The 24580-nt window shown below is 41.5% G+C and overlaps 1 protein-coding gene across 1 annotated transcript in view; it reads right to left on the minus strand.

The window, feature by feature from the left end:
* Positions 1-11927: 11927 nt before the first annotated feature.
* Positions 11928-24580, minus strand: part of LOC134983751 (oocyte zinc finger protein XlCOF6-like) — a 105316-nt gene continuing 92663 nt past the window's right edge. The window contains exons 5-6 of the mRNA XM_063949394.1: positions 13845-14027; positions 11928-13793 (exon numbers count right to left, since the gene is read on the minus strand). Of these exons, the coding sequence (XP_063805464.1) occupies positions 12280-13793; positions 13845-14027 (1697 nt within the window). The 3' untranslated portion in view covers positions 11928-12279. The remainder of the gene's footprint in view (positions 13794-13844; positions 14028-24580) is intronic.

Raw genomic sequence — 24580 nt, forward strand, 5'->3', positions numbered from 1 at the left:
CTTCTGTATATGTAATGTATAGTGTAACTAGATCTGACTCCTGTCATTCTCACCGGTAATAATGTTACTTATACATTTCCCCTTCTGTATATGTAACATATGGTGTAACTAGATCTGACTTCTGTCATTCTCACCAGTAATAATGTTACTTACACATTTCCCCTTCTGTATATGTAACGTATGGTGTAACTAGATCTGACTCCTGTCATTCTCACCAGTAATAATGTTACTTATACATTTCCCCTTCTGTATATGTAACGTATGGTGTAACTAGATCTGACTCCTGTCATTCTCACCAGTAATAATGTTACTTATACATTTCCCCTTCTGTATATGTAACGTATGGTGTAACTAGATCTAACTCCTGTCATTCTCACCAGTAATAATGTTACTTATACATTTCCCCTTCTGTATATGTAACGTATGGTGTAACTAGATCTGACTCCTGTCATTCTCACCGGTAATAATGTTACTTATACATTTCCTCTTCTGTATATGTAACGTATGGTGTAACTAGATCTGACTCCTGTCACTCTCATCAGTAATAATGTTACTTATACATTTCCCCTTCTGTATATGTAACGTATGGTGTAACTAGATCTGACTTCTGTCATTCTCACCAGTAATAATGTTACTTATACATTTCCCCTTCTGTATATGTAACGTATGGTGTAACTAGATCTGACTCCTGTCATTCTCACCAGTAATAATGTTACTTATACATTTCCCCTTCTGTATATGTAACGTATGGTGTAACTAGAACTCACTCCTGTCATTCTCACCAGTAATAATGTTACTTATACATTTCCCCTTCTGTATATGTAACGTATGGTGTAACTAGATCTGACTCCTGTCATTCTCACCAGTAATAATGTTACTTATACATTTCCTTCTGTATATGTAACGTATGGTGTAACTAGATCTGACCTCTGTCACTCTCATCAGTAATAAGGTTACTTATACATTTCCCCTTCTGTATATGTGACGTATGGTGTAACTAGATCTGACTCCTGTCACTCTCATCATTAATAATGTTACTTATACATTTCCCCTTCTGTATATGTAACGTATGGTGTAACTAGATATTACTCCTGTCATTCTCACCAGTAATAATGTTACTTATACATTTTCCTTCTGTATATGTGACGTATGGTGTAACTAGATCTGACTTCTGTCATTCTCACCGGTAATAATGTTTCTTGTACATTTCCCCTTCTGTATATGTAACATATGGTGTAACTAGATCTCACTCCTGTCATTCTCACCAGTAATAATGTTACTTATACATTTCCCCCTCTGTATATGTAACGTATGGTGTAACTAGAACTCACTCCTGTCATTCTGACCAGTAATAATGTTAATTATACATTTCCCCTTCTGTATATGTAACGTATGGTGTAACTAGATCTGACTCCTGTAATTCTCACCAGTAATAATGTTACTTATACATTTCCCCTTCTGTATATAGTAACATAGTATCTGAGGTTGCAAAAAGACAATTGTCCATCGAGTTCAACCTATTTGTGGTCTCCTATGCATGATGATTTGACTAAAATTTCTGACTGATGCTGCGGTCAGCCGTTGCATTTTATCCCTATTTATAGTAACTGTAATGCATGACTATGCACCATACCCCTGGATATCCTTATCCATTAGGAATGTATCTAACCCATTCTTAAAGGTGTTGACAGATTCCCCCATTACAACTCCCTCAGGCAGGGAATTCCAAACACGTACTGTCCTTAACGTGAAAAAGCCTTTACGCCGTATTGTGCGGAATCTCCTCTCCTCTAACCTGAGCGAGTGTCCACGAGTCCTCTGTGTTGATCTAACCAAAAACAGGTCCCGCGCAAGCTCTGCGTATTGTCCCCTTATATATTTGAAAATGTTGATCATATCCTCTTAGTCTCCGCTTTTCCAATGTAAACATGCCTAGTCTTTCAAGCCTTTCCTTGTATTCCATCGTCTCCATGCCCTTAATTAGTTTGGTCGCCCTCCTCTGAACCTTTTCTAGCTCCAGGATATCTTTTTTGTAGTGCGGTGCCCAGAATTGTACACAGTATTCAAGGTGTGGCCTCACTAGTGATTTATATAACGGGAGTATAATACTCTCGTCCCTAGCATCAATACCCCGTTTTATGCATACTAATATTTTATTAGCCTTCTTTGCTGCAGTCCTACTTTGGGTACTAATGCTTAGTTTGCTATCTATGACCTAAGTCCTTTTCCAGTACAGAATCCCCTAATTTTACCCCATTTAGTAGGTATGTGTAATTTTTGTTCTTGTTACCACAGTGCATTACCTTACACTTGTCTGTGTTGAAGCGCATTCTCCATTTGGCTGCCCATGCTTCTAATTTAACTAAGTCGTTCTGAAGAGACTCGGCATCCTCCTTTGTACTTATAGCCTTACACAATTTGGTATCATCTGCAAAAATTGACACCATGCTCTCTAGACCTTCTTTTAGGTCGTTAATGAAAAGATTGAATAGCGGTCCTAATACTGAGCCTTGCGGCACACCACTTAGCACTTCAGTCCAAGTTGAAAAATATCCATTAACCACAAAGCGCTGCTCCAGATTATCTAACCAGTTTTTGACCCAAGTGCATATTGTGCTTCCTAGCCCTGATTCTTGTAGCTTCTAGATAAGTCTCATGTGTGGTACAGTATCGAACGCTTTGGCAAAGTCTAAAAAGATTACATCCACGTCTTTACCATGATCTAGGTTTGCGCTTACTGTTTCATAAAAGCCAAGTAAGTTGGTTTGACAGGATCTGTCCTTCATAAACCCATGTTCATTCCTTTTAATGACCTTATTGACTTCAAGGAACTTCTGTGTACTATCTCTTAGAATACCTTCCAATACTTTCCCCACTATAGATGTAAGACTAACTGGTCTATAATTACCTGGTTCAGCTTTACTTCCCTTTTTGAATATAGGCACTACTTCCGCTATACGCCAGTCTTTGGGAACCATACCTGATATAACTGAATCCTTAAAGATCAAAGATAGCGGTTTTGCCAGTTCAGAGTGAAGCTCCATTAGAACCCTTGGGTGAATACCATCGGGCCCTGGTGATTTATTAATCTTTAAATGTTACATTTAAAGATGAATAAACATTAATTAATAAACATTAATAAACATATTTAACATATGGTGTAACTAGATCTGACTCCTGTCATTCTCACCAGTAATAATGATACTTATACATTTCCCCTTCTGTACATGTAAAGTATGGTGTAACTAGATCTGACTCCTGTCATTCTCACCAGTAATAATACTTATACATTTCCCCTTCTGTATATGTGACGTATGGTGTAACTAGATCTGACTCCTGTCATTCTCACCAGTAATAATGATACTTATACATTTCCCCTTCTGTATATGTAACGTATGGTGTAACTAGATCTGACTCCTGTCATTCTCACCAGTAATAATGTTACTTATACATTTCCCTTCTGTATATGTGACATATGGTGTAACTAGATCTGACTTCTGTCATTCTCACCAGTAATAATGTTACTTATACATTTCCCCTTCTGTATATGGAACGTATGGTGTAACTAGATGTGACTCCAGTCATTCTCACCAGTAATAACGTTACTTATACATTTCCCCTTCTCTATATGGAACATGTGGTGTAACTAGATCTGACTCCTGTCATTCTCACCAGGAATAATGTTACTTATACATTTCCCCTTCTGTATATGTAACGTATGGTGTAACTAGATCTGACTCCTGTCATTCTCACCAGTAATAATGTTACTTATACATTTCCCCTTCTGTATATGGAACGTATGGTGTAACTAGATCTGACTTCTGTCATTCTCACCAGTTATAATGTTACTTATACATTTCCCCTTCTGTATATGTAACATAAGGTGTAACTAGATCTGACTCTTGTCATTCTCACCAGTAATAATGTTACTTTTACATTTCCCCTTCTGTATATGTAACGTATGGTGTAACTAGATCTGACTCCTGTCATTCTCACCAGTAATAATGTTACTTATACATTTCCCCAACTGTATCTGTAACATATGGTGTAACTAGATCTGACTCCTGTAACTCTCACCAGTAATAATGTTACTTATACATTTCCCCTTCTGTATATGTAACGTATGGTGTAACTAGATCTGACTCCTGTCATTCTCACCAGTAATAATGTTACTTATACATTTCCCCTTCTGTATATGTAACGTATGGTGGCCCTCATTCCGAGTTGATCGGTCGCAAGGCGAATTTAGCAGAGTTACACACGCTAAGCCTACGCCTAATGGGAGTGAATCTTAGCATCTTAAAATTGCGACCGAAGTATTCGCAATATTGCGATCACAAACTACTTAGCAGTTTTAGAGTAGCTCCACACTTACTCTGCCTGTGCGATCAGTTCAGTGCTTGTCGTTCCTGGTTTGACGTCATAAACACACCCAGCGTTCGCCCAGACACTCCCCCGTTTCTCCGGCCACTCCTGCGTTTTTTCCGGAAACGGTAGCGTTTTCATCCATTCGCCCATAAAACGCCGTGTTTCCGCCCAGTAACACCCATTTCCTGTCAATCACACTACGATCGCCGGTGCGAAGAAAAAGCCGTGAGTAAAAATCCTTTCTTCATAGCAAAATTACTTGGCGCAGTCGCAGTGCGAACATTGCACATGCGTACTAAGCGGATTTTCACTGCGATGCAATGAAAAATACCGAGCGAACAACTCGGAATGAGGGCCCGTGTAACTAGATCTGACTTCTGTCATTCTCACCAGTAATAATGTTACTTATACATTTCCCCTTCTGTATATGTAACGTATGGTGTAACTAGATCTGACTCCTGTCATTCTCACCAGTAATAATGTTACTTATACATTTCCCCTTCTGTATATGTAATGTATGGTGTAACTAGATCTGACTCCTGTCATTCTCACCAGTAATAATGTTACTTATACATTTCTCCTTCTGTATATGTAACGTATTGTGTAACTAGATCTGACTCCTGTCATTCTCACCAGTTATAATGTTACTTATACATTTCTCCTTCTGTATATGTAACGTATGGTGTAACTAGATCTGACTCCTGTCATTCTCACCAGTAATAATGTTAATTATACATTTCCCCTTCTGTATATGTGACGTATGGTGTAACTAGATCTGACTCCTGTCATTCTCACCAGTAATAATGTTACTTATACATTTCCCCTTCTGTATATGTAATGTATGGTGTAACTAGATCTGACTCCTGTCATTCTCACCAGTAATAATGTTACTTATACATTTCCCCTTCTGTATATGTAACATAAGTTGTAACTAGATCTGACTCCTGTCATTCTCACCAGTAATAATGTTACTTATACATTTCCCCTTCTGTATATGTAATGTATAGTGTAACTAGATCTGACTCCTGTCATTCTCACCGGTAATAATGTTACTTATACATTTCCCCTTCTGTATATGTAACATATGGTGTAACTAGATCTGACTTCTGTCATTCTCACCAGTAATAATGTTACTTACACATTTCCCCTTCTGTATATGTAACGTATGGTGTAACTAGATCTGACTCCTGTCATTCTCACCAGTAATAATGTTACTTATACATTTCCCCTTCTGTATATGTAACGTATGGTGTAACTAGATCTGACTCCTGTCATTCTCACCAGTAATAATGTTACTTATACATTTCCCCTTCTGTATATGTAACGTATGGTGTAACTAGATCTAACTCCTGTCATTCTCACCAGTAATAATGTTACTTATACATTTCCCCTTCTGTATATGTAACGTATGGTGTAACTAGATCTGACTCCTGTCATTCTCACCGGTAATAATGTTACTTATACATTTCCTCTTCTGTATATGTAACGTATGGTGTAACTAGATCTGACTCCTGTCACTCTCATCAGTAATAATGTTACTTATACATTTCCCCTTCTGTATATGTAACGTATGGTGTAACTAGATCTGACTTCTGTCACTCTCATCAGTAATAATGAAACTTATACATTTCCCCTTCTGTATATGTAACGTATGGTGTAACTAGATCTGATTCATGTAATTCTCACCAGTAATAATGATACTTATACATTTCCCCTTCTGTATATGTAACGTATGGTGTAACTAGATCTGACTTCTGTCATTCTCACCAGTAATAATGTTACTTATACATTTCCCCTTCTGTATATGTAACGTATGCTGTAACTAGATCTGACTCCTGTCATTCTCACCAGTAATAATGTTACTTATACATTTCCCCTTCTGTATATGTAACGTATGGTGTAACTAGATCTGACTCCTGTCATTCTCACCGGTAATAATGTTACTTATACATTTCCTCTTCTGTATATGTAACGTATGGTGTAACTAGATCTGACTCCTGTCACTCTCATCAGTAATAATGTTACTTATACATTTCCCCTTCTGTATATGTAACGTATGGTGTAACTAGATCTGACTTCTGTCATTCTCACCAGTAATAATGTTACTTATACATTTCCCCTTCTGTATATGTAACGTATGGTGTAACTAGATCTGACTCCTGTCATTCTCACCAGTAATAATGTTACTTATACATTTCCCCTTCTGTATATGTAACGTATGGTGTAACTAGAACTCACTCCTGTCATTCTCACCAGTAATAATGTTACTTATACATTTCCCCTTCTGTATATGTAACGTATGGTGTAACTAGATCTGACTCCTGTCATTCTCACCAGTAATAATGTTACTTATACATTTCCTTCTGTATATGTAACGTATGGTGTAACTAGATCTGACCTCTGTCACTCTCATCAGTAATAAGGTTACTTATACATTTCCCCTTCTGTATATGTGACGTATGGTGTAACTAGATCTGACTCCTGTCACTCTCATCAGTAATAATGTTACTTATACATTTCCCCTTCTGTATATGTAACGTATGGTGTAACTAGATATTACTCCTGTCATTCTCACCAGTAATAATGTTACTTATACATTTTCCTTCTGTATATGTGACGTATGGTGTAACTAGATCTGACTTCTGTCATTCTCACCGGAAATAATGTTTCTTGTACATTTCCCCTTCTGTATATGTAACATATGGTGTAACTAGATCTCACTCCTGTCATTCTCACCAGTAATAATGTTACTTATACATTTCCCCCTCTGTATATGTAACGTATGGTGTATCTAGAACTCACTCCTGTCATTCTGACCAGTAATAATGTTAATTATACATTTCCCCTTCTGTATATGTAACGTATGGTGTAACTAGATCTGACTCCTGTAATTCTCACCAGTAATAATGTTACTTATACATTTCCCCTTCTGTATATAGTAACATAGTATCTGAGGTTGAAAAAAGACAATTGTCCATCGAGTTCAACCTATTTGTGGTGTCCTATGCATGATGATTTGACAAAAATTTCTGACTGATGCTGCTGTCAGCCATTGCATTTTATCCCTATTTATAGTAACTATAATGCATGACTATGCACCATACCCCTGGATATCCTTATCCATTAGGAATGTATCTAACCCATTCTTAAAGGTGTTGACAGATTCCCCCATTACAACTCCCTCAGGCAGGGAATTCCAAACACGTACTGTCCTTAACGTGAAAAAGCCTTTACGCCGTATTGTGCGGAATCTCCTCTCCTCTAACCTGAGCGAGTGTCCACGAGTCCTCTGTGTTGATCTAACCAAAAACAGGTCCCGCGCAAGCTCTGCGTATTGTCCCCTTATATATTTGAAAATGTTGATCATATCCTCTTAGTCTCCGCTTTTCAAATGTAAACATGCCTAGTCTTTCAAGCCTTTCCTTGTATTCCATCGTCTCCATGCCCTTAATTAGTTTGGTCGCCCTCCTCTGAACCTTTTCTAGCTCCAGGATATCTTTTTTGTAGTGCGGTGCCCAGAATTGTACACAGTATTCAAGGTGTGGCCTCACTAGTGATTTATATAACGGGAGTATAATACTCTCGTCCCTAGCATCAATACCCCGTTTTATGCATGCTAATATTTTATTAGCCTTCTTTGCTGCAGTCCTACTTTGGGTACTAATGCTTAGTTTGCTATCTATGACCTAAGTCCTTTTCCAGTACAGAATCCCCTAATTTTACCCCATTTAGTAGGTAGGTGTAATTTTTGTTCTTGTTACCACAGTGCATTACCTTACACTTGTCTGTGTTGAAGCGCATTCTCCATTTTGCTGCCCATGCTTCTAATTTAACTAAGTCGTTCTGAAGAGACTCGGCATCCTCCTTTGTACTTATAGCCTTACACAATTTGGTATCATCTGCAAAAATTGACACCATGCTCTCTAGACCTTCTTTTAGGTCGGTAATGAAAAGATTGAATAGCGGTCCTAATACTGAGCCTTGCGGCACACCACTTAGCACTTCAGTCCAAGTTGAAAAATATCCATTAACCACAAAGCGCTGCTCCCTATTATCTAACCAGTTTTTGTTTTGACCCAAGTGCATATTGTGCTTCCTAGCCCTGATTCTTGTAGCTTCTAGATAAGTCTCATGTGTGGTACAGTATCGAACGCTTTGGCAAAGTCTAAAAAGATTACATCCACGTCTTTACCATGATCTAGGTTTGCGCTTACTGTTTCATAAAAGCCAAGTAAGTTGGTTTGACAGGATCTGTCCTTCATAAACCCATGTTCATTCCTTTTAATGACCTTATTGACTTCAAGGAACTTCTGTGTACTATCTCTTAGAATACCTTCCAATACTTTCCCCACTATAGATGTAAGACTAACTGGTCTATAATTACCTGGTTCAGCTTTACTTCCCTTTTTGAATATAGGCACTACTTCCGCTATACGCCAGTCTTTGGGAACCATACCTGATATAACTGAATCCTTAAAGATCAAAGATAGCGGTTTTGCCAGTTCAGAGTGAAGCTCCATTAGAACCCTTGGGTGAATACCATCAGGCTCTGGTGATTTATTAATCTTTAAATGTTACATTTAAAGATGAATAAACATTAATTAATAAACATTAATAAACATATTTAACATATGGTGTAACTAGATCTGACTCCTGTCATTCTCACCAGTAATAATGATACTTATACATTTCCCCTTCTGTACATGTAAAGTATGGTGTAACTAGATCTGACTCCTGTCATTCTCACCAGTAATAATACTTATACATTTCCCCTTCTGTATATGTGACGTATGGTGTAACTAGATCTGACTCCTGTCATTCTCACCAGTAATAATGATACTTATACATTTCCCCTTCTGTATATGTAACGTATGGTGTAACTAGATCTGACTCCTGTCATTCTCACCAGTAATAATGTTACTTATACATTTCCCTTCTGTATATGTGACGTATGGTGTAACTAGATCTGACTTCTGTCATTCTCACCAGTAATAATGTTACTTATACATTTCCCCTTCTGTATATGGAACGTATGGTGTAACTAGATGTGACTCCAGTCATTCTCACAAGTAATAACGTTACTTATACATTTCCCCTTCTCTATATGGAACATGTGGTGTAACTAGATCTGACTCCTGTCATTCTCACCAGGAATAATGTTACTTATACATTTCCCCCTTCTGTATATGTAACGTATGGTGTAACTAGATCTGACTCCTGTCATTCTCACCAGTAATAATGTTACTTATACATTTCCCCTTCTGTATATGGAACGTATGGTGTAACTAGATCTGACTTCTGTCATTCTCACCAGTTATAATGTTACTTATACATTTCCCCTTCTGTATATGTAACATAAGTTGTAACTAGATCTGACTCCTGTCATTCTCACCAGTAATAATGTTACTTATACATTTCCCCTTCTGTATATGTAACGTATGGTGTAACTAGATCTGACTCCTGTCATTCTCACCGGTAATAATGTTACTTATACATTTCCCCTTCTGTATATATAACGTATGGTGTAACTAGATCTGACTCCTGTCATTCTCACCAGTAATAATGATACTTATACATTTCCCCTTCTGTACATGTAAAGTATGGTGTAACTAGATCTGACTCCTGTCATTCTCAACAGTAATAATACTTATACATTTCCCCTTCTGTATATGTGATGTATGGTGTAACTAGATCTGACTCCTGTCATTCTCACCAGTAATAATGATACTTATACATTTCCCCTTCTGTATATGTAACGTATGGTGTAACTAGATCTGACTCCTGTCATTCTCACCAGTAATAATGTTACTTATACATTTCCCTTCTGTATATGTGACATATGGTGTAACTAGATCTGACTTCTGTCATTCTCACCAGTAATAATGTTACTTATACATTTCCCCTTCTGTATATGGAACGTATGGTGTAACTAGATGTGACTCCAGTCATTCTCACCAGTAATAACGTTACTTATACATTTCCCCTTCTCTATATGGAACATGTGGTGTAACTAGATCTGACTTCTGTCATTCTCACCAGGAATAATGTTACTTATACATTTCCCCTTCTGTATATGTAACGTATGGTGTAACTAGATCTGACTCCTGTCATTCTCACCAGTAATAATGTTACTTATACATTTCCCCTTCTGTATATGGAACGTATGGTGTAACTAGATCTGACTTCTGTCATTCTCACCAGTTATAATGTTACTTATACATTTCCCCTTCTGTATATGTAACATAAGGTGTAACTAGATCTGACTCTTGTCATTCTCACTAGTAATAATGTTACTTTTACATTTCCCCTTCTGTATATGTAACGTATGGTGTAACTAGATCCGACTCCTGTCATTCTCACCAGTAATAATGTTACTTATACATTTCCCCTTCTGTATATGTAACGTATGGTGTAACTACATCTGACTCCTGTCATTCTCACCAGTAATAATGTTACTTATACATTTCCCCTTCTGTATATGTAACGTATGGTGTAACTACATCTGACTCCTGTCATTCTCACCGGTAATAATGTTACTTATACATTTCCCCTTCTGTATATGTAAAGTATGGTGTAACTAGATCTGACTCCTGTCATTCTCACCGGTAATAATGTTACTTATACATTTCCCCTTCTGTATATGTAACGTATGGTGAAACTAGATCTGACTCCTGTCATTCTCACCAGTAATAATGTTACTTATACATTTCCCCTTCTGTATATGTAACGTATGGTGTAACTAGATCTGACTCCTGTCATTTTCACCAGTAATAATGGTACTTATACATTTCCCCTTCTGTATATGTAAAGTATGGTGTAACTAGATCTGACTCCTGTCACTCTCACCAGTAATAATGTTACTTATACATTTCCCCTTCTGTATATGTAACGTATGGTGTAACTAGATCTGACTCCAGTCATTCTCACCAGTAATAATGTTACTTATACATTTCCCCTTCTGTATATGTAACGTATGGTGTAACTATATCTGACTCCTGTCATTCTCACCAGTAATAATGTTACTTATACATTTCCCCTTCTGTATATGTAACGTATGGTGTAACTAGATCTGACTTCTGTCACTCTCACCAGTAATAATGTTACTTATACATTTCCCCTTCTGTATATGTAACGTATGGTGTAACTATATCTGACTCCTGTCATTCTCACCAGTAATAATGTTACTTATACTTCACTTTCCTCCCAATATCACTCACAGAACTTTATATTCACATTTACACAGAGCACAAGATACACAATAAGTAGAACAGAATAAAGACCTCAGCATGTGGGATGTATATTTAGGAAGTGAAGGAACATTAATGAAACATGTGAGTAACAGTCATCAGTCTGTTTGTGGTCTCCAGGGTGGAGGTCTCTTGGACTGTGCGAGGCAGCAGGTTCCATGGTCAGGGCTGCATAGCTAACAGATCAACCACAAATGAATCACGTCAGATTCTTGGTACTGCTGGTAACAGTCTGAGGGGGAGAGGTAAAGAGTTCCAGAGAAAGGGAGCAGCACGTGAAAAATCTTGGATAGGACTGGGAGAAAGTAATCAGAAGACAGGAGAGTCGGCGTGCATTAGCATATGGACCTGTTTCGCTAGGACTGAGTCACGGCTAACTGGCATCACCCACACCTGGAGCTCAGCTAGACATTTAGTATTGGTATTGTTTTCAGTACCCGGAGCAAAGACAGGTTATCTGCATAGTAGAGGTAAAGGAGGACATGATGTCTTATTATTTCACCCAGTAGCAGCATGTATATTGTAAAAAAAAAAAACACAGGACATAGGATAAAACCTGAAGGAACAATGCAGGGAAATGGTGAAGATGAGTATACTCCAGAAGATTAAAATGGTTCCCCACCTGTGTGATGTCTACTGTGTCCAACAAGAGCTGATTTAGTAATCACTCAGAGCATGCAAATGGCTTCAAACGTCTGTGAGTTCTCTCATGTTGAACAAGATGTGATTTCTGTATAAAACTTTTCCCACACTCAGAACATGAGAATGGCCTCTCACCTGTGTGACGTCTCTCATGTGTAACAAGATGTGATTTCCGTATAAACCCTTTCCCACACTCAGAACATGAAAATAGCCTCTCACCTGTGTGACTTCTCTCATGTGTAACAAGATGTGACTTATGTGAAAAACCTTTTCCACACTCAGAACAAGAAAATGGCTTCTCTCCAGTGTGACTTCTCTCATGTGTAACAAGATATGACTTCTGTGAAAAACCTTTTCCACACTCAGAACAAAAAAATGGCTTCTCTCCAGTGTGACTTCTCTCATGTTGAACAAGATTCGATTTTAGTGAAAAACCTTTCCCACACTCAGAACATGTAAATGGCTTCACTCCGGTGTGACTTTTCTCATGTATAACAAGATATGACTTGTGTGAAAAACCTTTTCCACACTCAAAACAAGAAAATGGCTTCTCTCCACTGTGACATCTCTCATGTTGAACAAGATTCGATTTCAGTGAAAAACATTTCCCACACTCAGAACATGGAAATGGCTTCTCTCCGGTGTGACTTCTCTCATGTATAACAAGAGTTGATTTCTGTGCAAAACATTTCCCACACTCAGAACATGAAAATGGCCCCTCTCCGGTGTGATTTCTCTCATGTGTAACAAGACATGATTTGTGTGAAAAAGGTTTTCCACACTCAGAACATGAAAATGGCTTCTCTCCAGTGTGACTTCTCTCATGTTGAACAAGATTCGATTTCAGTGAAAAACATTTCCCACACTCAGAACATGTAAATGGCTTCACTCCAGTGTGACTTCTCTCATGTATAACAAGATATGACTTGTGTTTAAAACCTTTTCCACACTCAGAACATGAAAATGGCTTCTCTCCAGTGTGACTTCTCTCATGTATAATAAGAAATGATTTCCGTGTAAAACATTTCCCACACTCAGAACATGTAAATGGCTTCTCTCCGGTGTGACTTCTCTCATGTCTAATAAGAGTTGATTTCAGTGCAAAACATTTCCCACACTCAGAACATGATAATGGCTTCTCTCCGGTGTGACTTCTCTCATGTCTGATAAGAGTTGATTTCAGTGCAAAACATTTCCCACACTCAGAACATGAAAATGGCTTCTCTCCGGTGTGACTTCTCTCATGTTGAACAAGATGTAATTTCCGTGTAAAACATTTCCCACACTCAGAACATGTAAATGGACTCTCACCTATGTGAGTTTTCTGATGTATGACAAAATTTGATTTGGATGTAAAACATTTCCCACACTCAGAACATGAAAATAGCTTCTCTCCGGTGTGACTTCTCTCATGTATAACAAGAAATGATTTCCGTGCAAAACATTTCCCACACTCAGAACATAGAAATTGCCTCTCACCTGTCTTAGCTGGCTGATGTGCAATAAGCTTTGTGTTCTGTGTAAAACATGGTGCATCTATAGAACAGGAAAACACTGTATCTACTGTCAGAGCTGTAACAGATGCACCAATATCAGAGTGATCAGGAGAACATTTCCCAGGATCAGAGGGATCAGCTGATAGAGCTGGATGTACAATTGGGGTAATGAGATTAGTTCCTGGAGACTCCTGTCTACTGTCATCTTTTATTTCACAATCCGGGGATGATATTAGATGTACTTCCGAGATATTCCTGCTTGTGTGCCCATCTGCTGGAAATAAAATACATTTTGGAAATGTGAATTTTCATAAAACAATTAAAATCTGGTAAAGATCATGATCAAAACTGGAAAATTACTATAAAATGAGTAGACAAGACCCAGGGTGTTACATAGTACAATATATCATTCTGTAACAGACATTGTATCCAGTACTGTATTTCTGGCATTGCTTTTATGTTTTCTTTAAAATAATACTAGGAAGCTTGGACAGGAGTGTTACTAACACTGAGAGAACATGTGGGATTACTAGAGGTGACATGGGCTGTGCAGTAATATAACATCGCCTGTGCATACATTTAGGTACCACTGAGAGATCATGTGGGATTACTAGAGGTGACATGGGCTGTGCAGTAATATAACATCGCCTGTGCATACATTTAGGTAACACTGAGAGATCATGTGGGATTACTAGAGGTGACATGGGCTGTGCAGTAATATAACATCGCCTGTGCATACATTTAGGTAACACTGAGATCATGTGGTATTACTAGAGGTGACATGGGCTGTGCAGTAATATAACATCACCTGTGCATACATTTAGGTAACACTGAGATCATGTGGGATTACTAGAGGTGACATGGGCTGTGCAGTAATATAACATCTCCAGTGCATACATTTAGGTAACACTGAGAGATCATGTGGGATTACTAGAGGTGACATGGGCTGTGTAGTAATATAACATCGCCTGTGCATACACTTAGGTAACACTGAGAGATCATGTGGGATTACTAGAGGTGACATGGGCTGTGCAGTAATATAACATCGCCTGTGCAAACATTTAGGTAACACTGGGATAATGTGGAATTACTAGAGGTGACATGAGCTGTGCAGTAATATAACATCGCCTGTGCATACATTTAGGTAACACTGAGATCATGTGGGATTACTAGAGGTGACACGGGCTGTGCAGTAATATAACATCGCCTGTGCAAACATTTAGGTAACACTGAGAACATGTGGGATTACTAGAGGTGACATGGGCTGTGCAGTAATATAACATCGCCTGTGCATACATTTAGGTAACACTGAGAGATCATGTGGGATTACTAGAGGTGACATGGGCTGTGCAGTAATATAACATCTCCAGTGCATACATTTAGGTAACACTGAGAGATCATGTGGGATTACTAGAGGTGACATGGGCTGTGTAGTAATATAACATCGCCTGTGCATACATTTAGGTAACACTGAGATCATGTGGGATTACTAGAGGTGATATGGGCTGTGCAGTAATATAACATCGCCTGTGCATACATTTAGGTAACACTGAGATCATGTGGGATTACTAGAGGTGACATGGGCTGTGCAGTAATATAACATCGCCTGTGCATACATTTAGGTAACACTGAGAGATCATGTGGGATTACTAGAGGTGACATGGGCTGTGCAGTAATATAACATCGCCTGTGCATACATTTAGATAACACTGAGATGATGTGGGATTACTAGAGGTGACATGGGCTGTGCAGTAATATAACATCACCTGTGCATACATTTAGGTAACACTGAGAGATCATGTGGGATTACTAGAGGTGACATGGGCTGTGCAGTAATATAACATCGCCTGTGCATACATTTAGGTAACACTGAGAGATCATGTGGGATTACTAGAGGTGACATGGGCTGTGTAGTAATATAACATCGCCTGTGCATACATTTAGGTAACACTGAGATCATGTGGGATTACTAGAGGTGATATGGGCTGTGCAGTAATATAACATCGCCTGTGCATACATTTAGGTAACACTGAGATCATGTGGGATTACTAGAGGTGACATGGGCTGTGCAGTAATATAACATCGCCTGTGCATACATTTAGGTAACACTGAGAGATCATGTGGGATTACTAGAGGTGACATGGGCTGTGCAGTTATATAACATCGCCTGTGCATACATTTAGGTAACACTGAGATCATGTGGGATTACTAGAGGTGAAATGGGCTGTGCAGTAATATAACATCACCTGTGCATACATTTAGATAACACTGAGAGATCATGTGGGATTACTAGAGGTGACATGGGCTGTGTAGTAATATAACATTGCCTGTGCATACATTTAGGTAACACTGTGAGAACATGTGGGATTACTAGAGGTGATATGGGCTGTGTAGTAATATAACATCGCCTGTGCATACATTTAGGTAACACTGAGAGATCATGTGGGATTACTAGAAGTGACATGGGCTGTGCAGTAATATAACATCGCCTGTGCATACATTTAGGTAACACTGAGATCATGTGGGATTACTAGAGGTGACATGGGCTGTGCAGTAATATAACATCACCTGTGCATACATTTAGGTAACACTGAGAGATCATGTGCGATTACTAGAGGTGACATGGGCTGTGCAGTAATAATAAGAATTTACTTACCGATAATTCTATTTCTCGTAGTCCGTAGTGGATGCTGGGAACTCCGTAAGGACCATGGGGAATAGCAGCTCCGCAGGAGACTGGGCACAAAAGTAAAAGCTTTATGACTAGCTGGTGTGCACTGGCTCCTCCCCCTATGACCCTCCTCCAAGCCTCAGTTAGGATACTGTGCCCGGACGAGCGTACATAATAAGGAAGGATTTTGAATCCCGGGTAAGACTCATACCAGCCACACCAATCACACCGTACAACTTGTGATCTGAACCCAGTTAACAGTATGATAAACGTAGGAGCCTCTGAAAAGATGGCTCACAACAATAAACAACCCGATTTTTGTAACAATAACTATATACAAGTATTGCAGACAATCCGCACTTGGGATGGGCGCCCAGCATCCACTACGGACTACGAGAAATAGAATTATCGGTAAGTAAATTCTTATTTTCTCTGACGTCCTAGTGGATGCTGGGAACTCCGTAAGGACCATGGGGATTATACCAAAGCTCCCAAACGGGTGGGAGAGTGCGGATGACTCTGCAGCACCGAATGAGAGAACTCCAGGTCCTCCTCAGCCAGGGTATCGAATTTGTAAAATTTAGCAAATGTGTTTGCCCCTGACCAAGTAGCTGCTCGGCAAAGTTGTAAAGCTGAGACCCCTCGGGCAGCCGCCCAAGATGAGCCCACTTTCCTTGTGGAATGGGCTTTTACAGATTTTGGCTGTGGCAGGCCTGCCACAGAATGTGCAAGCTGAATTGTACTACAAATCCAACGAGCAATCGTCTGCTTAGAAGCAGGAGCACCCAGCTTGTTGGGTGCATACAGGATAAACAGCGAGTCAGATTTTCTGACTCCAGCCGTCCTGGAAACATATATTTTCAGGGCCCTGACTACGTCCAGCAACTTGGAGTCCTCCAAGTCCCTAGTAGCCGCAGGTACCACAATAGGCTGGTTCATGTGAAACGCTGAAACCACCTTAGGGAGAAATTGAGGACGAGTCCTCAATTCTGCCCTGTCTGAATGAAAAATTAGGTAAGGGCTTTTATATGATAAAGCCGCCAATTCTGAGACACGCCTGGCTGAAGCCAGGGCTAACAGCATGACCACCTTCCATGTGAGATATCTTAATTCCACAGTGGTGAGTGGTTCAAACCAATGTGATTTTAGGAACCCCAAAACTACATTGAGATCCCAAGGTGCCACTGGAGGCACAAAAGGAGGCTGTATATGGAGTACCCCTTTGACAAACGTCTGAACTTCAGGCACTGAAGCCAGTTCTTTCTGGAAGAAGATCGACAGGGCCGAAATTTGAACCTTAATGGACCCTAATTTTAGGCCCATAGACAGTCCTGTTTGCAGGAAATGCAGGAAACGACCCAGTTGAAATTCCTCTGTAGGGGCCTTCTTGGCCTCACACCACGCAACATATTTCCGCCAAATGCAGTGATAATGTTTTGCGGTTACATCCTTCCTGGCCTTGATCAGGGTAGGGATGACTAAATCTGGAATGCCTTTTTCCTTCAGGATCCGGCGTTCAACGCCATGCCGTCAAACGCAGCCGCGGTAAGTCTTGGAACAGACAAGGTCCCTGCTGGAGCAGGTCCTTTCTTAGAGGTAGAGGCCACGGGTCCACCGTGAGCATCTCTTGAAGTTCCGGGTACCAAGTCCTTCTTGGCCAATCCGGAGCCACGAGTATAGTTCTTACTCCCCTCCTTCTTATGATTCTCAGTACTTTGGGTATGAGAGGCAGAGGAGGGAACACATACACTGACTGGTACACCCACGGTGTTACCAGAGCGTCCACCGCTATTGCCTGAGGGTCCCTTGACCTGGCGCAATATCTGTCTAGTTTTTTGTTGAGACGGGACGCCATCATGTCCACCTTTGGTTTTTCCCAACGGTTTACAATCACGTGGAAGACTTCTGGGTGAAGTCCCCACTCCCCCGGGTGGAGGTCGTGTCTGCTGAGGAAGTCTGCTTCCCAGTTGTCCACTCCCGGAATGAACACTGCTGACAGTGCTATCACATGATTTTCCGCCCAGCAAAGAATTCTTGCAGCTTCTGCCATTGCCCTCCTGCTTCTTGTGCCACCCTGTCTGTTTACGTGGGGGACTGCCGTGATGTTGTCCGATTGGATCAATACCGGCTGACCCTGAAGCAGAGGCCTTGCTTGACTTAGGGAATTGTAAATGGCCCTTAGTTCCAGGATATTTATGTGAAGAGACGTTTCCATGCTTGACCACAAGCCCTGGAAATTTCTTCCCTGTGTGACTGCTCCCCAGCCTCTCAGGCTGGCATCCGTGGTCACCAGAATCCAGTCCTGAATGCCGAATCTGCGGCCCTCTAGAAGATGAGCACTCTGCAACCACCACAGGAGAGACACCCTTGTCCTTGGAGATAGGGTTATCCGCTGATGCATCTGAAGATGCGATCCGGACCATTTGTCCAGCAGATCCCACTGAAAAGTTCTTGCATGGAATCTTCCGAATGGAATCGCTTCGTAAGAAGCCACCATTTTTCCCAGGACCCTTGTGCATTGATGCACTGACACTTGGCCCGGTTTTAGGAGGTTCCTGACTAGCTTGGATAACTCCCTTGCCTTCTCCTCCGGGAGAAACACCTTTTTCTGGACTGTGTCCAGAATCATCCCTAGGAACAGTAGACGTGTTGTAGGAATCAGCTGCGATTTTGGGATATTTAGAATCCACCCGTGCTGACGTAGCACTACCTGAGATAGTGCTACTCCGACCTCTAACTGTTCCCTGGACCTTGCCCTTATCAGGAGATCGTCCAAGTAAGGGATAATTAAGACGCCTTTTCTTCGAAGAAGAATCATCATTTCGGCCATTACCTTGGTAAAGACCCGGGGTGCCGTGGACAATCCAAACGGCAGCGTCTGAAACTGATAATGACAGTATTGTACCACAAACCTGAGGTACCCTTGGTGAGAAGGGTAGATTGGGACATGGAGATAAGCATCCTTGATGTCCAGAGACACCATATAGTCCCCTTCTTCCAGGTTCGCTATCACTGCTCTGAGTGACTCCATCTTGAATTTGAACCTTTTTATGTAAGTGTTCAAGGATTTCAGATTTAAAATCGGTCTCACCGAGCCGTCCGGCTTCGGTACCACAAACAGCGTGGAATAATACCCCTTTCCCTGTTGTAGGAGGGGTACCTTGATTATCACCTGCTGGGAATACAGCTTGTGAATAGCTTCCAATACCGCATCTCTGTCGGAGGGAGATGTTGGTAGAGCAGACTTCAGGAACCGGCGAGGGGGAGACGTATCGAATTCCAATTTGTACCCCTGTGATACTACCTGCAGGATCCAGGGGTCCACTTGCGAGTGAGCCCCCTGCGCGTTGAAATTTTTGAGACGGGCCCCCACCGTGCCAGAGTCCGCTTGTAAGGCCCCAGCGTCATGCTGAGGACTTGCCAGAAGCGGGGGAGGGCTTCTGCTCCTGGGAAGAGGCTGCTTGCTGCAGTCTTTTTCCCCTTCCTCTGCCCCGGGGCAGAAATGAGTGGCCTTTTGCCTGCTTGCCCTTATGGGGACGAAAGGACTGAGTCTGAAAAGACGGTGTCTTTTTCTGCTGAGAGGCGACCTGGGGTAAAAAGGTGGATTTCCCAGCCGTTGCCGTGGCCACCAGGTCCGATAGACCGACCCCAAATAACTCCTCCCCTTTATACGGCAATACTTCCATATGCCGTTTGGAATCCGCATCACCTGACCACTGTCGCGTCCATAACCCTCTTCTGGCAGAAATGGACAGCGCACTTACTCTTGATGCCAGGGTGCAAATATCCCTCTGTGCATCTCGCATATATAGTAATGCATACTTTAAATGCTCTATAGTCAATAAAATACTGTCCCTATCCAGGGTATCAATATTTTCAGTCAGGGAATCCGACCAAGCCACTCCAGCGCTGCACATCCAGGCTGAGGCGATTGCTGGTCGCAGTATAACACCAGTATGTGTGTATATACCTTTTAGGATATTTTCCAGCTTTCTATCAGCTGGTTCCTTGAGGGCGGCCGTATCAGGAGACGGTAACGCCACTTGTTTTGATAAGCGTGTGAGCGCCTTATCTACCCTAGGGGGTGTTTCCCAACGCGCCCTAACCTCTGGCGGGAAAGGGTATAATGCCAACAATTTTTTAGAAATTAGCAGTTTTTTATTGGGGGAAACCCACGCTTCATCACACACCTCATTTAATTCATCTGATTCAGGAAAAACTATGGGTAGTTTTTTCACACCCCACATAATACCCTTTTTTGTGGTACTTGTAGTATCAGAAATGTTCAAAACCTCCTTCATTGCCGTGATCATGTAACGTGTGGCCCTACTGGACATTACGTTTTTCTCCTCACCGTCGACACTGGAGTCAGTATCCGTTTCTGGGTCTGTGTCGACCATCTGAGGTAACGGGCGCTTTAGAGCCCCTGACGGTGTTTGAGACGCCTGGACAGGCACTAACTGATTTGCCGGCTGTCTCATGTCGTCAACAGTTTTTTGCAAAGTGCTGACACTGTCACGTAATTCCTTCCATACGACCATCCAGTCAGGTGTCGACTCCCTAGGGGGTGACATCACTATTACAGGCAATTGCTCCGCCTCCACATCATTTTCCTCCTCATACATGTCGACACAATCGTACCGACACACAGCACAAACACAGGGAATGCTCTAATAGAGGACAGGACCCCACGAGCCCTTTGGGGAGACAGAGGGAGAGTTTGCCAGCACACACCAGAGCGCTATATATATACAGGGATAACCTTATATAAGTGTTTCTCCCTTCTATAGCTGCTGTATAATATTATCTGCCAAATAGTGCCCCCCCTCTCTTGTTTTACCCTGTTTCTGTAGTGCAGGACTGCAGGGGAGAGTCAGGGAGCCGTCCTTCCAGCGGAGCTGTGAGGGAAAATGGCGCTTGTGTGCTGAGGAGATAGGCTCCGCCCCCTTCTCGGCGGCCTTTTTTTAAAGGAAAACTGGCAGGGGTTAAATGCATCCATATAGCCCAGGAGCTATATGTGATGCATTTCTTTTGCCATATAAAAGGTTTTAAACGTGCTTTATTGCGTCTCAGGGCGCTCCCCCCCCAGCGCCCTGCACCCTCAGTGACCGGAGTGTGAAGTGTGCTGAGAGCAATGGCGCACAGCTGCGGTGCTGTGCGCTATCTTAGTGAAGACAGGACGTCTTCTGCCGCCGATTTTCCGGACCTCTTCAGTCTTCTGGCTCTGTAAGGGGGCCGGCGGCGCGGCTCCGGGACCCATCCAAACTGGGCCTGTGATCGTCCCTCTGGAGCTAATGTCCAGTAGCCAAGAAGCCCAATCCACTCTGCACGCAGGTGAGTTCGCTTCTTCTCCCCTTAGTCCCACGATGCAGTGAGCCTGTTGCCAGCAGTACTCACTGAAAATAAAAAAACCTATTTAAACTTTTACTCTAAGCAGCTCAGGAGAGCCACCTAGCCTGCACCCTTCTCGTTCGGGCACAAAAATCTAACTGAGGCTTGGAGGAGGGTCATAGGGGGAGGAGCCAGTGCACACCAGCTAGTCATAAAGATTTTACTTTTGTGCCCAGTCTCCTGTGGAGCCGCTATTCCCCATGGTCCTTACGGAGTTCCCAGCATCCACTAGGACGTCAGAGAAATAACATCGCCTGTGCATACATTTAGGTAACACAGCGATCATGTGGGATTACTAGAGGTGACATGGGCTGTGCAGTAATATAACATCGCCTGTGCATACATTTAGGTAACACTGAGATCATGTGGGATTACTAGAGGTGACATGGGCTGTGCAGTAATATAACATCACCTGTGCATACATGTTGGTAACACTGAGATCATGTGGTACTACTAGAGGTGACATGGGCTGTGCAGTAATATAACATCTCCTGTGCATACATTTAGGTAACACTGAGATCATGTGAGATTACTAGAGGTGACATGGGCTGTGCAGTAATATAACATCACCTGAGCATACATTTAGGTAACACTGAGAGATCATGTGGGATTAGTAGAGGTGACATGGGCTGTGCAGTAATATAACATCTCCTGTGCATACATTTAGGTAACACTGAGATCATGTGGGATTACTAGAGGTGACATGGGCTGTGTAGTAATATAACATCTCCTGTGCATACATTTAGGGAACACTGAGATCATGTGGGATTACTAGAGGTGACATGGACTGTGCAGTAATATAACATCTCCTGTGCATACATTAGGTAACACTGAGAGATCATGTGGGATTACTAGAGGTGACATGGGCTGTGCAGTAATATAACATCTCCTGTGCATACATTAGGTAACACTGAGATCATGTGGGATTACTAGAGGTGACATGGGCTGTGCAGTAATATAACATTGCCTGTGCATACATTTAGGTAACACTGAGAGATCATGTGGGATTACTAGAGGTGACATGGGCTGTGCAGTAATATAACATCGCCTGTGCATACATTTAGGTAACACTGAGATCATGTGGGATTACTAGAAGTGACATGGGCTGTGCAGAAATAACATCGCCTGTGCATACATTTAGGTAACACTGAGATCATGTGGGATTACTAGAGGTGACATGGGCTGTGCAGTAATATAACATCTCCTGTGCATACATTTAGGTAACACTGAGATCATGTGGGATTACTAGAGGTGACCTGGGCTGTGCAGTAATATAACATCGCCTGTGCATACATTTAGGTAACACTGAGAGATCATGTGGGATTACTAGAGGTGACATGGGCTGTGCAGTAATATAACATCTCCTGTGCATACATTTAGGTAACACTGAGATCATGTGGGATTACTAGAGGTGACCTGGGCTGTGCAGTAATATAACATCGCCTGTGCATACATTTAGGTAACACTGAGAGATCATGTGGGATTAGTAGAGGTGACATGGGCTGTGCAGTAATATAACATCTCCTGTGCATACATTTAGGTAACACTGAGATCATGTGGGATTACTAGAGGTGACATGGGCTGTGCAGTAATATAACATCTCCTGTGCATACATTTAGGTAACACTGAGATCATGTGGGATTACTAGAGGTGACATGGGCTGTGCAGTAATATAACATCGCATGTGCATACATTTAGGTAACACTGAGATCATATGGGATTACTAGAGGTGACATGGGCTGTGCAGTAATATAACATCGCCTGTGCATACATTAGGTAACACTGAGATCATGTGGGATTACTAGAGGTGACATGGGCTGTGCAGTAATATAACGTCACCTCTGCATACATTTAGGTAACACTGAGATCATGTGGGATTACTAGAGGTGACATGGGCTGTGCAGTAATATAACATTGCCTGTGCATACATTTAGGTAACACTGAGATCATGTGGGATTACTAGAGATGACATGGGCTGTGCAGTAATATAACATCGCCTGTGCATACATTTAGGTAACACTGAGAGATCTTGTGGGATTACTAGAGATGACATGGGCTGTGCAGTAATATAACATCGCCTGTGCATACATTTAGGTAACACTGAGAGATCCTGTGGGATTACTAGAGATGACATGGGCTGTGCAGTAATATAACATTGCCTGTGCATACATTTAGGTAACACTGAGAGAACATGTGGGATTACTAGAGGTGACATGGGCTGTGCAGTAATATAACATTGCCTGTGCATACATTTAGGTAACACTGAGAGATCATGTGGGATTACTAGAGGTGACATGGGCTGTGCAGCAATATAACATCTCCTGTGCATACATTTAGGTAACGCTGAGAGATCATGTGGGATTACTAGAGGTGACATGGGCTGTGCAGTAATATAACATCTCCTGTGCATACATTTAGGTAACACTGAGATCATGTGGGATTACTAGAGATGACATGGGCTGTGCAGTAATATAACATCGCCTGCGCATACATTTAGGTAACACTGAGATCATGTGGGATTACTAGAGGTGACACGGGCTGTGCAGTAATATAACATCGCCTGTGCATACATTTAGGTAACACTGAGATCATGTGGGATTACTAGAGGTGACATGGGCTGTGCAGTAATATAACATCGCCTGTGCATACATTTAGGTAACACTGAGATCATGTGGGATTACTAGAGGTGACATGGGCTGTGCAGTAATATAACATCGCCTGTGCATACATTTAGGTATCACTGAGAGATCATGTGGGATTACTAG

The sequence above is a fragment of the Pseudophryne corroboree genome (genome assembly GCF_028390025.1).
Source record: "Pseudophryne corroboree isolate aPseCor3 chromosome 3 unlocalized genomic scaffold, aPseCor3.hap2 SUPER_3_unloc_23, whole genome shotgun sequence".
Lineage (NCBI taxonomy): Eukaryota > Metazoa > Chordata > Amphibia > Anura > Myobatrachidae > Pseudophryne > Pseudophryne corroboree.